The sequence below is a fragment of the Anabas testudineus genome, chromosome 18, assembly GCF_900324465.2.
Source record: "Anabas testudineus chromosome 18, fAnaTes1.2, whole genome shotgun sequence".
NCBI classification, from domain to species: Eukaryota; Metazoa; Chordata; class Actinopteri; order Anabantiformes; family Anabantidae; genus Anabas; species Anabas testudineus.
In genome coordinates, this window is record NC_046627.1 from 30,303,251 (window position 1) to 30,318,567 (window position 15,317).

The 15,317-nt window shown below is 37.7% G+C and overlaps 1 protein-coding gene across 1 annotated transcript; it reads left to right on the forward strand.

Annotated features, from left to right (window-relative positions):
* Window positions 1-91: 91 nt before the first annotated feature.
* rce1a (Ras converting CAAX endopeptidase 1a) lies at window positions 92-15,067 on the forward strand. Its single transcript, XM_026352989.2, has 8 exons — window positions 92-425; window positions 883-985; window positions 1,165-1,248; window positions 1,923-2,001; window positions 2,255-2,422; window positions 3,734-3,805; window positions 3,921-3,983; window positions 7,953-15,067. Exons 1-8 carry the CDS (start codon window positions 256-258, stop codon window positions 8,180-8,182), a joined length of 969 nt encoding a protein of 322 aa, XP_026208774.1. The 5' UTR covers window positions 92-255; the 3' UTR covers window positions 8,183-15,067.
* The last annotated feature ends 250 nt before the right edge of the window (window positions 15,068-15,317 follow it).

The window sequence follows — 15,317 nt, forward strand, 5'->3', positions numbered from 1 at the left end:
TCACTCCACATGTCGGCAGTAAAGCAACAGCAAAGGCGGCGAAAACTCGAAGAAGAAGAGAAACAGCTAATTGTGATGACGTAGATATACAGCGACGGAGCAGCTAGCATTTCCGCTAAGTACCTTAGCTCACGTTTCGAAAGAAGGTAATTGTCAGCCTCACAACTTATGTTGGTGGATGTTTTATCCCGTTAGATGGTCCAGCAGCCGTCCCGCTGCGCACTAGTTGTCTGGTAGTCTCAACCGGCAGACCTAATGGCGGCGGAGGAGGATTTATCAGTAAACCTACTGAGAGGGGAGCTGGAACACAGCAATGGCGACTTCGTACCTCCAGAGGGTTTATGCTGGGTGTCAGTCCTGTCCTGTCTGCTGCTCGCTTGTTCTTATGTTGGAAGTTTATACGTGTGGAGGAGTGACCTGCCGAGGTGAGACAAACATGTTGGAGATAGACATGTAGTTTTATTGCGCTTTAATTATACCACAGATTCATCATGCCATATTTCATTTCATATGTAAGTTAGCACTCAGCAGTAAATGGGCTTTCACATGAAATGACAATCAATACATGTTATAAAGGGCACACATCTTTCTGATCGGTCTGTTGAACTGGAGCTGCGCCCATATCTCCACTAACGAATTTGGAGGGCTGGAGTTTGCTTAGTGGCACCTACTGACACCCCCACCCGCGTACACTTAGTATGTTTTATGTCACAGAGCATAGACAATGCATTTTTATTGTTTAATGTGACTTGTGCCTCTCGTGTATTACATACATTTGAGTCACAGTGCGAACTCTTCGGAGAGCCAAGAAGCCAGTTGTTAACTACATTCGTGTCCAGTGCTCTGTGATGTTCATTAGTGTCTTTATTGGCCCTTTGTCAGGGATCACCCTACCGTGATTAAGAGGCGCTTCACCAGTGTCCTGATCGTGTCTGCTCTGTCACCTCTGTTTGTGTGGGCTTGGAGAGAATTCACAGGTGTCAGGGTGAGTCCATGTCTCAGAAACTCTTCATTCAGCTCCTGACCTGAGGATTGAACTTGTGTACTGTTATCTTGTGATGCTGCCTGATACATTTGCTGTTGTATCATTTGTGAGAGGGTCTTTTTCTTTCTTTCTTTCTTTTTTTTTTTTTTTAATTAATTGTCTGTGTGTTTGTGTGTCAGACTGGCCCGTCGCTACTGGCTCTCATGGGGATCCGGCTTGAGGGCCTCATTCCTGCCATCATTCTTCCTCTTCTGCTCACCATGGTAAAAATCTTATCTTCCTCACTGCTGGCTTGCAACTAGTGTTGCAGAGAGAGAAGCTAAAATATCATGTGAGGTGAAAGAGAGAGGCTTTTGTAAATGGTAAGGATACTGTAATAGTGCAATGGAGCCGGTGATTCGGCTGTGGACTACAACGTAGCCCAGTTTTCATTAATCTATATTTGTTGATATTTGGGTGAAAGGCACCATTAAAAGTTTATTAAAAATGTATGAGTTACAGTTTCAGTTTGCATGGCATTCTTGGCTGTGCAGGTTACTAATCACTAAATGGTACTGAGGAAATCTTTGAATCCACGTAAATCTAGCAGGGGTTAAATCCTTTATGGAAATGTATGCATTTAACTCCAGAACTTGCTTTAGAATCACTTACAGACATTTTTGTAAAGATACGACAGGTATTTTTGCAATATATGACTGACTTACAAACTTGTAGTGGGTTGAAAGTCTACTGGGCTGTAGGAAAAATGTAGCAACTGATTGTTGCTACATTTTTGATTGTATGTCACACTTCAAATAATGTAAAGTAATCTAAATATTCAAAGTCAACTCTCTATATAAGGATATTCTGGCTGTTAGACAGTAAATGTCCAATGACCATTCAAATCACATCTACTGTCTGAAGTGAGAATGTTTGTGTGTATATATGTATTCTGCAGGTCCTGTTTCTGGGCCCCCTTATGCAGTTGGCCATGGACTGTCCCTGGAGCTTCATGGATGGGATGAGGGTGGCCTTTGGTGAGACATCCAGCATTCTGGATTTAGTCTTCCCTTTGTGGATTTAGAGCCTCATCAAACTTTACACCTCATTGCTTTTGACACATTTTCTGTTAATTTTTGCTTTGAACAACTTTCTCCTCGACTCAAAATCAAATTTCGTCTCAAACATTACTACAGGAATAGACTCCATTTCATGGTAAAACTTGTCAGTATACTGTAATGAATGGAATGGAAAAAAAAAACATCCTCCTCCACCCTCGTGTTCCTGCAGACCCGTGGTTCTGGATGTTGTGTGGCAGTGACATGCGCTGGCTGAGGAATCAGGTCGTGGCACCACTTACAGAGGAGCTGGTGTTTAGGGCCTGCATGTTGCCCATGTTGGTGCCCTGTGCTAGCCCTTCAATTGCCATCTTCACCTGCCCTCTATTCTTTGGAGTGGGTAAGTGCTAACAGTATCAGCATATGTGTTATTCACCTTAAAAGCGGGTGTCCATTTGTGCTCCTCGATGGCTACTCGATGGTCCTAAATGTTTTCCAACATCCCTGCACTTACAGCTTTAGATTGGCTGAACAGACCTAATTCAGGTAATCGGGCATGGGCAGGGCAGGGAGAGTTGGGAAAACAAGCAGGATAGTGGCCCTCAAGGACCAGGATTGGACACCACTGGTCTAATGTTTCTAAAATAAATTCATAAAGATGTATTTATGAGGAAAAATAAAAATTTGTAGTATAAAATAATCTGTGTTTAGCATTATGATTATCATATTTATGTAAAGATAGATTGTATCTCTTCAAGGGCAAGACCAGTACTTTTCAGATTTTAGTAGTAGTTAGTAGTTAACATGTATTTGTTGTCATTCATTGTAATATGGAATGCTACATTATGTATATTGTTTCATTACATTTTTTTATGTTTGAATGCATTATGTAAAGCAGTTTGTATACTGCTTTGCTTTATATTGCCAAAAGTACAAGAACATTTGAACAAAGTATGTTGGCAACCAAACTCATGATGTTTGATGAGTCAGCGTTACATCCCTTCCCAAACAGTTTGAGGGTGACGTCAGGAACAAGTTCTCTATAGGACAGTCAAAGTCTTCTACATCAAAATGGGAAAACCTGTTTTGACACAGCTGGCTTTGTTTGCTGTTTTTGTTAAAACACAAGAAAGCATGGAAAAATACAGCTTTTTGAGGGCATGGCCGTGCCTACATAAAACAACTGCATGCTGCGCTGCCCAAAACTGTTGGCAAATCTGGAATTCACATCAACCAAACAAGTAAACTAGACACTTCATTAATCCAAAGTTCTTTCAACACTATTGACACAGTTCTTATGAAGCCGTTACACATTTTATTTTTTTCCCACTTCTTCACGATGTTCTGTTTAATACAACAAACATCTTCTTCCCACTGTCCAGAGTTGCAATCATGTTCTGCAGTGTGAATAGAAGCACATGTGTGTCTGTCTGAGGGAAATTTTAAAAATGGTGCGAGGGATTAATAACCATTAATAATTATTACCCAATATAGCTAACATGTTCTGTCTCACTACACTATGAAGTAAGCAAATAATGCCTCAGAAACACTTCTAGAAGCACTAATATTTCTAAAAAAATTTTAAAATTGACATTTAAATGCTTGGTTTTGACAGCATGGACAGAAAAGATGCCTCTGTTCACTTTACAGTTTTTGCACTTTGCTGCATTTTTGTGCGTTCTGGTCTCTAATGCCATCATCTCTCTTAAAGCACACTTCCACCATGTCATTGAATTGCTGCGCTTCAGACAAGGAACACTGTCAGGAATCTTCCTCTCTGCAGGTGAGAACTTGCAGTTTAATGATCAACGTCATTTTTCAAAAGAGCATAGTGCTGAAGAAATGGTAGCAGTAAGAATCTGATCATGTTTGTCTTTTTTTTTTTTTATCTACAACAGTGTTCCAGTTCTCCTACACAGCAGTGTTTGGGGCCTACACTGCCTTTATTTTCATCAGAACAGGTAAGGAGATTTCACAACTTAGAGACTCAATGCTTTCTTATGTAAATGTCATCCTTGTTTCTACAGGGCACGAGTCACAGGAAAACTAATGTTGTAGAGGTGCTCAGGCTCAAGCTCTGTATTGCACAAATCACGGCCATGCCATTACTCAATGACTCAATGGCAGCTGACTCCAGACCCTTTGTGTTGCTGAAAGATACGTTGGTATAGATAATGGATAGACGTTTAAGCTTATTATGGTTTAACAATGAGAAAACACAGTTTTTTGCCAGTTCCACTTCCACTTTTGCTGTAACTTACTTTTAAAAAAAGCACCATGTAGATATTCCATCTCTAGACTCACATTTATCAAGTGTCCCAGAATCACTGCTGAGAAACACACTGAAAGATATCTATGGACTAAATACATTGTACACGATTTTATGACAGACAGAAAGTACAAATTATGGGAGGGAGGTGTTTTTCTGGTTGTGGCAGTTGTGACGCTAGTGTCTTGAACAGCATACTATAGAACAAAAATCGACCTGGGAAGCACGTCTCCTTGTCTACGCATTTTATCTCCCACTTCTGTCCTATCACCCTTCTCATAATATGTTGTTTTTCAATACTATTAGTCTTTTTTTCCTGGAGTTATATTTTCATGCCACAATATGACTATAAAAAGCAACAAAGTCACAACAATAAGAATCAGTAATTTTAACCTTAGGCCACACCAGGGTGTTCTCCTAAATGATTACCATGTTGGTAGAGAGTGCCCTGAGATGTGTCCCTAAAATCCCAATAACTCTATAAGTGACACTAGTTAAGTTGAGTTATTGGAACATTTTTTTTTTTCTGTGGCTCAGGTGGATAAGTCAATTATTCTATTAATTCTTTCCACTAATCCTGCAGACCACAGAACAGTGTTTTCTAATTCTATTTTTATTATCTTGAGCTTCAGGATATTAGCAAAGAAATATTTCTACAAATTTTGAGAATTGGTCTAAAATTATCAGACATTATCATAACATTTCTTCCCTTTACATTTATTTAATTTAATTGAAAAAGGTGTTTTGTTCGTGGGAATAAGACTATTTTAGTTTCAGGTTACCCTGAGGGTTATGTTTTTGCACAAACAAACCTAAACAAAATGTTTTTAGTAATAGTAAAATATCTCATTTATCATATGTACCATACCTCCTGTTGAGACATGGTTTAACCCCAAAGATTGAGGATGGATGGGTTTGTTTTTTGATCACATATAGTTTCCATTAGGTTTTTTTTTCTTTGCATCTTGTTTAAAACAGTATTCTTGTTCAGTCTTGAAAGAATTATCTTCCTTTTTTTTATAAATTTAACCTACATATCTAAGTTTTATATTAATAATACAAATACAATAATAATTTTTATAATTTAATACAAATCTAATTAGAATATTAGTAGATTTCTCAACATGCATTTATCAAGTTAATGCTCTCAAAATACTGTTCTTCTTAGGTGTTAATAGTCATGATAGAACTTTCTATGTGTCTTTAACAGATATTTTGTTGTTTACTTTCACACCAGTATAAACTGATAGAGGTGGGTGTTGAATTCAGTCACTACCCCAGTACACTTAACATAATTGTAATGTATTCCCTGACCCAAGAAGAAGCCAGTATATTAAGTTAGATGCAGGGCCGTAGTTGCTCTACTCAGTTTGAAGAGTTACTTCAGAGTAACTGAGAAAATTGTAGATGTTGTGCAAGTTAATGAAACTATGAGCATTTTAAGTATTAGATCAAGCTGACTTGTATCAATAAAACAGATTGTCCAAATAAAATTAGATCTTTAAGTCAGAGCAACTGCCTAACTTGTTCAATGAACATATAAATCTAAATCAAAATCAACCAAACCAAAAAAATAAGTTTACACAGCAGACTATACTTAGTCAAGATCACCTTTGGGTGTCTTAGAAGAACAAATTGCATTTGTTGGCTTGATGTAAAAAAAAGTTGCATTTTACAGTGTATTGACACTACTGTAATAATAAAATAATAATAATCTAATTGACAGGGCATCTTTTCTCTCAACTAAACCTTTTAACCACAGAGTATCAGGTATGGAAACTAATACTGTTCCCTCTTCGATGGTTAACACAAAGTTTTTGTCATATAAAAATTTCTGTTCTAATTATATACACAACAGCACCTAGTTAAATTATTGAGCATACATTTGTATTTTGGTTAAAAAGTCTGTCTTAGGTGAGTTGGATATGGTTTATTAATTATTCATTTCCTCCCCTTAGCTCACAAGGGAACTCCTGCAAAGTTTGGTCAGTAAATTTTACAGTTAAAACCTGTAGTAAATTAAACAAAGAAACATTTTAGGTTCATCTAACTGTCCTTTTCTGTTGAAGTAGCATGAACATGCTGCTATTAAACCTTTTTTCCTGTAAAAATTTACATGCAGATGTTGTTTATCAAACATTAAATCAAATTCAAATACCAAAAAGCACAAATTATGTAAAATTGGTTTCAAAAACTGACATTTACAGTAAGCTCACTTGTGTCCCACATGAACTCAGGAGAATATACATGTGCCATATTCAGCATAAGCACATGTATTTGCTGGCTGGTAGGTAAGAAGAAGTAAAATAGAGACAGATTATATTAAGAATTATTTTCTTCACACCAACCCAATCAAATAAAGTAACTTTAAGAGGGTTCAGCACAGTGAGGTCATGTACGCTGCCTCACAGAGACCATGTGTTACTCTTATATCCCACTTATCGATTATCACATAATTAATTGAAAACTACTTTATACCTTTTTTTTCCCCCTTTTTTGTTTATTTTATTGATTTTTACCATAGTTTTCTTGTCTTTTTACTTTAATTAAAAAGTAGATCCTACCTTATTAATCCCTTGTCCTGGTTCTCTTCGATCCCGTCACTTCTCAGACGTCCAGGGGAACCTGACCTCTCAAAATGGCAAAACACTCTTGTAGTAGAAGTGCGCCGTAAGACTTACTGTACTCAGGAGTCCCAGAGTCCCCCGTGCACGGTCTTAGGTCCTGTGGTCTAGACATTGCAGAGGATATTGAGAAGAACCAAGTTGATAGAAATGGTGAAACTTTCTGTAACAAATGTCTCAGGACCACAAATAAGTTAAATAAGGCAGTAGTTTAATTTCTCTTGCACATTCAAATTAACTTGCATGGACAGAGGCAAAATTCAAAGTTAACAGTTAACAGATTGATACTGATGGTGATACAGATCGCAGATGGGAGGGAGATGTTTTTCTGCTTAAGTAAGTAAAGACATAGCAATGGCAGTTGTGACGTTGCAGTTGATTCTCGTCTTGAGGTGAACTAGCTCACTAGGGCAAAGGCAAGTTTCACAAGAGTCACATTAAGTTATAAAAAATGTCAGGTTCATGAGAGAAACACATGTAAAATGATAACTCTGTACAATTTTCTTAAGAAGCAGACTAAGTTGCATGACACCACTAGGTGAAATATGAGTGATTTCCTAGGTTAAGAATACAATATTCTCACTCCTGCTGCTAAAAATTGCATCACTCTGAGAATTTGTTGGCCAGTCAAGAGTGATTACCCACTTTGAAATGCTTAGTAATTAATACTTTAATTCCTTTGTGGAAATTCTTGTTGACTAACAGTTGCATTTAAAGTGCCTTTTGTTTGGAGTTGAGTGTCTTTTGAGTGTCTTGTCCAGAAACTGGCAACTGGGAGTTGAACTGCGTTCATGGATATCTGCTCACATTAGGAAAGTTGCTTCTCCTGTGTGGTCAACATACACTGTTACTGCGGTGTAGTTGTCAACAATCCACAGTACTCCATGTCTGTCCCATGAGAAATTAATATTAGGAAGTTTAATATTTAATGCCAAACTTTCCAAATAAGGTGCAAAGCAGTTTTTTAAGTTTTATAACAGACTTCAGAAAAATTGTGAATGTGTCCTTTAATGCTTCTTTGTTTCTCTATGTTGCAGGTCACCTGGTGGGCCCAGTCCTCTGCCACTCCTTCTGTAACTATATGGGTTTCCCTGCAATCAGCACAGCCCTGGAACATCCCCACCGCCTTACCATCCTCTCCTCCTACCTGCTGGGGGTCCTCCTCTTCCTCCTCTTTCTATTTCCTTTCACTGATCCATACTACTACGTCCTTCCCACACCGGTTTGCACCCTCACCTCCTCCCCCAGCTCCCTCTGCCTCTCTTGATCCCCTGGCAAACCCTCCCCACACCTTCCTGCTTTTGTCAAGTCACCTTCTGCTGATGAAGCAGTCAAGGCTGTTTTTTTTTGCCAAGTTAGAGTTCAGGTCAGGTCCAATTTGGACCGACAGCGCTAAGAGCCATGTGGGCTGCGTAGCCATGGAGAGGTGAGGCATTCTGAAGCCATTTTGTACAGTGTGTGGACCATTGATATGTCAGTTCATTTACATGACATATTTCAGTGAATCAGCTAAAGCCTTTGTGCAAAGTCACTCACTTTGAGTAAATGTGGTTCATGTTGCAACAATGACGCTGAGACTGTCCACCTCCAAGGAAATATTGTGTCATTGCAGGTCTATGCTGCCAACCTGATATGTGATTGTAGTGCAGACAAATGTAACACTTAAGGACAGTTCCTCCTCACGTCCTCTTACACTCAATGATCTCAATTAATTTGTGATATTGATGTCTGCTTAGTCTTTTTAAAGATTAATGCTGGTTTATTTTAATGTCGTTTTTTTTGTAGTTCTAGGCCATCAATGAGCCACTGGTTACAATAGCATTGCACTCTTCAGGATCATTGCTAGCGTGTGATCTTTCTATAAAGGTCCAATTGATTCAGATGGTTGTAAACAAAGCTCCAGATTTTATTCCAAAGAGAAAACCAGGGTGACAGGTACATTTTTTCTCAAACTCAAACATCTGTCACAGTTTACAGCCACACTTCCTGTTTCCAATTTGACCATGGTTGTGAGTTTACCCATTTTTAAAAAGTAATTAATAATATCTCTATTACTCCAGAAAATAGCATTTTATTGAACTTTGATCACATCTGGCACATCCCAGCTGCTCGACCTTGTTCAGGTCTCCTGACTGAATAAAATGTCCAGTGTGTGCTGTTGACCTTTGACCTTTTGTTGTTCCCTAATTTAAATAATCTATAGTGTTTATATCCAGTATGAGTTTGGTATACTGATCTAAATTCTATAGCAAACACACACTAAGTTGACAAAAAACAAATACATTAGCCAGTATCCATATAGCATGTATGTTCTGGGCCAGCGTGATGAGCAATAACTCCCAGCAGTTGGTGCTAGTGTGTATTATATTATGAGAATGGAAAGTAGAAGACCTAAGACTTTGGCTACAAATCATAAAGAAAGCAGTAGTGTTCATACAGTTTCAGTATGCTGAATTGGCTGACAAACCACTGACAGGGTCTGACTCATGCCAAACTAGCTGACGGATGCCCACTGTTGGTCCAACAGCCTAATTGTGTCACAACCCTTAGGTTTACCTCCAAACAAAGTGCTTTAGATAATCTGGATAAAGAGTTTGTTCACAACCTGTCTAATTGTTTGAAGTTGGTCCTTGTAACCGGTGGCTTGACAAAGTATCTGGGTTTTAGGTCAGGTTGAAACTATTTTGTTGCATATGGTGCGGTTTAGGTTTAAGTTCAGGTTTGATCAATTTTCCAATGTAGTTTTTTTTTTTTTGCATTAGCCTGGAAGTTATTGATTGAAACAAGTACCTTCATATCTCAGGTTAATTTTAGAGTCATCTAAGTGACAAGGTTATCAGAGAAAACGTAGCTAAATTGTAAAGGCAACCAACTTTATGCACCAGCTGAGCTCTACTGAGCTGTAATAAAGTTAGTTATTGGTTATTACCTTAGAGGAAGACTTGGACATGCTTTCAGCTGTGGGTTGTTGAAAATCCTGTTTTACCAGTTAAGACACTTGGAGTTAAAACCCTCACTAAAAACTACAACACATCTTCTGGCTGCTCTGCGTTCTGGTCTTTGCCTCTTGTATTTTGTGGTTTTCCTCTATAGGATTGATAAACAGCAGATGGTACTGCTTTAGCTGTGCTAGAGTTCAGGAGTACAGGGATACCATTAGGAAAAATGGTTGTAGTAATGCAGCCTACATCACCATATTTTTAATGTTATTGACTTGGTTTTAACAGTGACAGTTTTGCAGCATTTCTTATTTAGCTGAACTTGCTGTAATTTGCTGACTTTGCTCTCATTGTTCAGTATGTGAATGGATACGTTAATGGTTATTTAAATACCTCTGCAGGTTTCAGTGCTGGCAGTTATAAAGTGTTACTTTGCTGATGATGGTGGTTGAGATATTTGTTATACCTCCCCCTAAAACTGTACTAAAACTTATGCTCCGTATAAGTGGTGTACAATCAGAAATAAGGCAAGAAAAAGTCAAAATGTTATGGTTTTCTGCATTAATTTGTCATGAAACATTATCTGATCTTCATCTAACTCAAGAGTTAGACTAATACTATTACTATTTGAAGGCAGATTAAGGTAGGGATACTTCAATGATCCAATCACTACATTGCACTAGTTGATATCCTTAATACAGACCCACATAAACAGCTTTACTACAAAAAGGAACTAGAAAATGCTTCAGTTGGCCACCAGCACATAACTAACTGAAGGGAACTGTGAGTTTGTTTGTTTTGTTCATCATTGCTCCTTTTCAGCACTACCAAAGGTACAGCGGTGCTTAAAAGTTTCAGTTTCTGCATCTGAAGCATGATCACAAGTCCTAAAAATAGATAAAGAAAACCCATTTAAACAAATCAAACGAAAAGCTACGTTTGTTTATGTATTTAGTTATTTATAGGAAAACCTAGTAAATGACCTATCAGCAATAACTTAATCTAGACATTTCGAGAAACTGTCAGCTTTACACGTTGACTTGCTGGGATTTTAGACGTTTTATTGTCCTACTTCATGAGACCCTTTCTGTTATGCTTCAGATCATTAAGGAATATAATGACATTTTCCTCTAGAATTAGCTTGTACAACATGGAACTCAAAGCTTCACAAATACTGACTAGTCAAATCACCATTATGTTGCAAAGATGGGATCAGATTATTGTGCTGGCATGTAAAGTGTGGTTGCCCTCAAACACAGGGCTTCCAAATTCACTTTGGTCTCATCTGTAGACAAAACATTTTTCCATTAGCCTTCTGATTTATCCACATGGCCTTGGACAAACTGTAGACAGTCAGAAATGTTCCTTTTGAAGAGTAGCCATGAACACCATGGTTGTTCATTGTCTCCTTATGATAAGCGTTGATGCTATCCATTGCAAGAGAGGCCTTTAGTTTTAATATTACCCTGGAGTTTGTTGTGAAGTCCTGGTATATAAAGCTTTTGGTGTGATCTTTTTTGGTTGACCGCTCCGGGGGTGGAAAGCACTATTGTTGAATGTTCTCCATCTCAATGAATTCAGAGTTGTAGCACACTTAAATATGAATTGAAGATTGGATTATTTCCCTTAGTGAAAAATTGGAAAAAATCATGCATGATTTTTTTTTTCATTTGTTTAATTGGGTTTACTTCATCTCATTTATGCCAAAAGAGGTTTAACGCTCCTGAATGTCCAGGAACTTTAATCATAGGTATGCTAGTGTTTTCCACAGCATTGTTATGCATCTAACTGCAAATATTGCAAAGAAGTGCAAATATGTTGCTTTCTCTGTAGCTTGTGATCTACAATAGGATGGGACAACTTTTCAGCAGCTATTTAATTTTTATTTAGTCATCTTTATTGTTATGTGTACAATAGTACATGCAGTAGTAATGTGTTTTTGACACTTGTCAGTTGACTAATTGCTTTATGGTCTTGAAAATTCCAGGATGCACCCAGGGTGAATCACACTGCCCTATGTGAGATTTAACTCCTGGGAAAGTTCCTGGACATTAGAGTTATTGCCCGTTATTCAACTGGCATTGTTAAGTTATGAAGTTAATACTGCATTTCTTAGAAAAGAAAAAGCCCATCCATTATTGTACTGTAGAATTGACATTCCATGAGGTAAACCCAAGTGAGACACAATCTGCTCAAAGTAACTGCTGTTATTAGACTTATTGTCATGGTAATAGTTTTTTTTAAGGTAGTGCATTTTAAAAATGTCAAATTGTTTTTGTTGCATTTAGTTTTTCTTGCTGTCGTGGTTATCTGTCCACATTAGCTAGGTGCTATATATTTGAATATATGACCGTTCTATGCAGCCATGTCTTTACAAGGAAGAATTTGTAATCGGTACACCTTGCCTGGTTCATCTCTGTGTCATCATGCAGAACTGTGTCTTCTCATATGAACTTGCGCTGGCTTTGAGTGAGAGTACCTCTGCAAGACACAATCTAATGGGTTGTTGTAAAGCATAGCTCTGTTAATCAGTTAGAGATTGAATTTGTAGGTGTTTTGAGCTTCACTTGCAGATAAGTGCTTTAGATATGGTTCAGCGGTGGACTTTACACATGATGACACTGACTGCCATGTGCTGGACTGCTTCACTAGACCTTAGCAATGTAGTTTGTTGATAACTGACAAGATGAGATTCAAGCTTACTCATTTAACTTAAGTTTACACCCAGCATGTAACATTTGACAGTTACAGTCCTTTGCACTAGAATTCTGCACAATCATATAATATCTTCTCCACTTCTCTGGTCACAGTTGAGTTCTTAATATAAAGTCCCAACCACCCAGGGTCATTGCTGTGAAACAACTTATGTGTAGATGCACACAATCATTCTTTCTTTGGCACAGTCTGACTCGGTAACCTCATACTCCACTGTTGAAGGGGTTTCTAGCTCACAGATGGTGATAGTTAGGGTGCTTCTGAAAGTAACAAAGGACTCAAATGGCAAGCACACTCTATAAGCTATACTGATACTGTGAAATGAAGGCTGCTTGGGTCTTAAGCAATAAATCTATAAGTGGACCCATTTTATATATTACTGAAAATCAATCAGTAGATTCTATGGCTGAAACGGGTCATGCATGTGTATTCGTTGGTTTGGCGTGTTAAATTATTTGTGGCGGGTAATTTTTTAAGTTTACAAAGGTATGTTGTTGTGACGTGTGTTGCGCTGTAACTCCCGAAAGCTGCCAGCAGAGTGTGTTAGAGCACTTGGAGAGAGACACAGCTGCTGTCACTGAAGGACCCAGTCACTCTGACTCAGGTCTCATTTAGTGTCTACATAGTTCTTTCCCCTTTAAGGTTTTCTCTGTCTTTCCTTGCTAATGTCCATGTTTTTGTATTTTAGGGGCAAAGTACTGTAAACAGACTTCAAACTTCAAACGGATCATAGAGAAGTTACAATATACCTGAGCTTCAAACTCAATTAAAGCTGCTATGTGTACATTTTACAGTGCATGGAGAGTTATATTCATCAGATGTTTTTGCCTTTATCCAACTTAAATGTGGTTTCAGCTTTTTAGTTGCAGTGGCAATGGCTGTTGTTGTGTGTTGATTCTGATGTGGACGTACTTTGAATATTCTGCATATACACTCCCTGTTTATTTGAGGATATGTCAAAGAGACTTCTTCTCTGAATAAGAATAATGATAAAGTAAATGAGGTTTCACTACCTGTTGAGTGTACTTCCCCAAGCTGAATACTGCTCACATGCTTTTCATGCAGTCCTGTTAAATAAATAATACAACACACACACAATCTCCTGCAGTCTCATTAATAGCAAATTAATAATTAATTACGGCAGAATAGAATACCAAATTAAGGTGTGAGATAACTTGGAAACAGTGTAACTGACCATCAGTGTAGATGCTACACTGTAACAAACAATCCAATTTGGATGAAGAGTGTTCAGGTGATATATGGTGTTATTCTTTTATTTCCACAGAAAGAATCAGTATCTGCCTCAAAACTCCACCATCAGTTCATTAATCAATAGTTATTTATATCTTATTCTTGGCTTTACACCACTGCCACCAACACAGATCAGTAAATATTGATTTATTTGCGTGTGCATTACTGGAATTCTACAATGCTGCACATAGTGGTTTTAATTTTTAAAAATGAAAATCAGATAATCGAATAACCACAAAGATGGATTGGAGAAACCTCCTACAAGCTTTTCATTTTGTCCATGCGGAACCAAGGGCCTAGAATCCTATGATCTCTGTCTTATTGGAGCACTATTTTCTAAAGGAAAACTATCACTTCCAGTAAAGTTAGATTTTTATCTGTCCACATCTTGTTAAGCTTCCTGTAAGCTACTGGTGGTGATGATAGAAATTTAGAATGCAGTCTTGTCCTTGAAGAAGAGGCACACACCAGGGCTTTCTCCCTGTCCCTATTGCTTTTGTCCTGGTCATTGAACTCTTAGCTCTGGTCATTCTCTGATCGACTAACCACGTCGGCTTTGTCCATGCCTTTCTGTTTGAACCAACAGTAGTGTGAAGCAATCAAACGTTGAGCAAATGTTGTTGCGTGGAGACGGCTGTTGACTAACAATACGTTTTCCTTGTCCTTGGCAGATTGGAGCTTTTGAGTTTCATGTCACATAATGTCATAATGCTCATTTTGCTTTTATTGATTTAACAAGAAAACACTTTGCTTAACAGTAGACTCAGCCAACAATCACACATCAGTATTTGCTTAAGATGCTGAACCTCCAGAGACTCTATTTTTGCTGAACTTTAGCAGTTCCATCATTTTAAAATACAGTACCCACATGTGGAAACATTGCAAATGTGGATTTTCAGAAGTTGTGAAACACAGTGGCTTCAGACAGTAGTGAGACTACTCCTCATTTTGCAAACTTTGCAGTTGAATTTTAAATAAACTCGCAACACTTTCTGAAAACAGTGTATGAACATTAAGCCAGCTGGTGAAACCTATAGATATTTATATTGACCACTATATTTTGTATTCAGATCTATTTTGGTGACAGGAACAGAGTGTACAGATATGTGCATGTATTTTATGTCTGTTGTGTCACACTTGTTGTACAATTCAAATTAGAGCTTACAGAGACGTCTTTTAGTACGACAATCTTTTACAGAGATAAATCACTGCAAAGTATCTGTTTATAAATAAAGTTGTTTTGTACATACTGTGTCTGTGCTCTTATTTCTGCATCATTAGGTCGGTGGAATTAATCTCTTTGTTTTTGTCTCTTGATTGCACAATGAACAATTTCCTCTCGATGTTATGACCTTGTAATGTTTATTTTTACACATATACCACATATTTTATTATACTTAAGATGAACATATTCTAAAGAGATTTGATACTGCTTCAAAACATTAAACATAATAATGTTTCTGAACGTCTGAATAATATACAGTATATTTTTAAAAG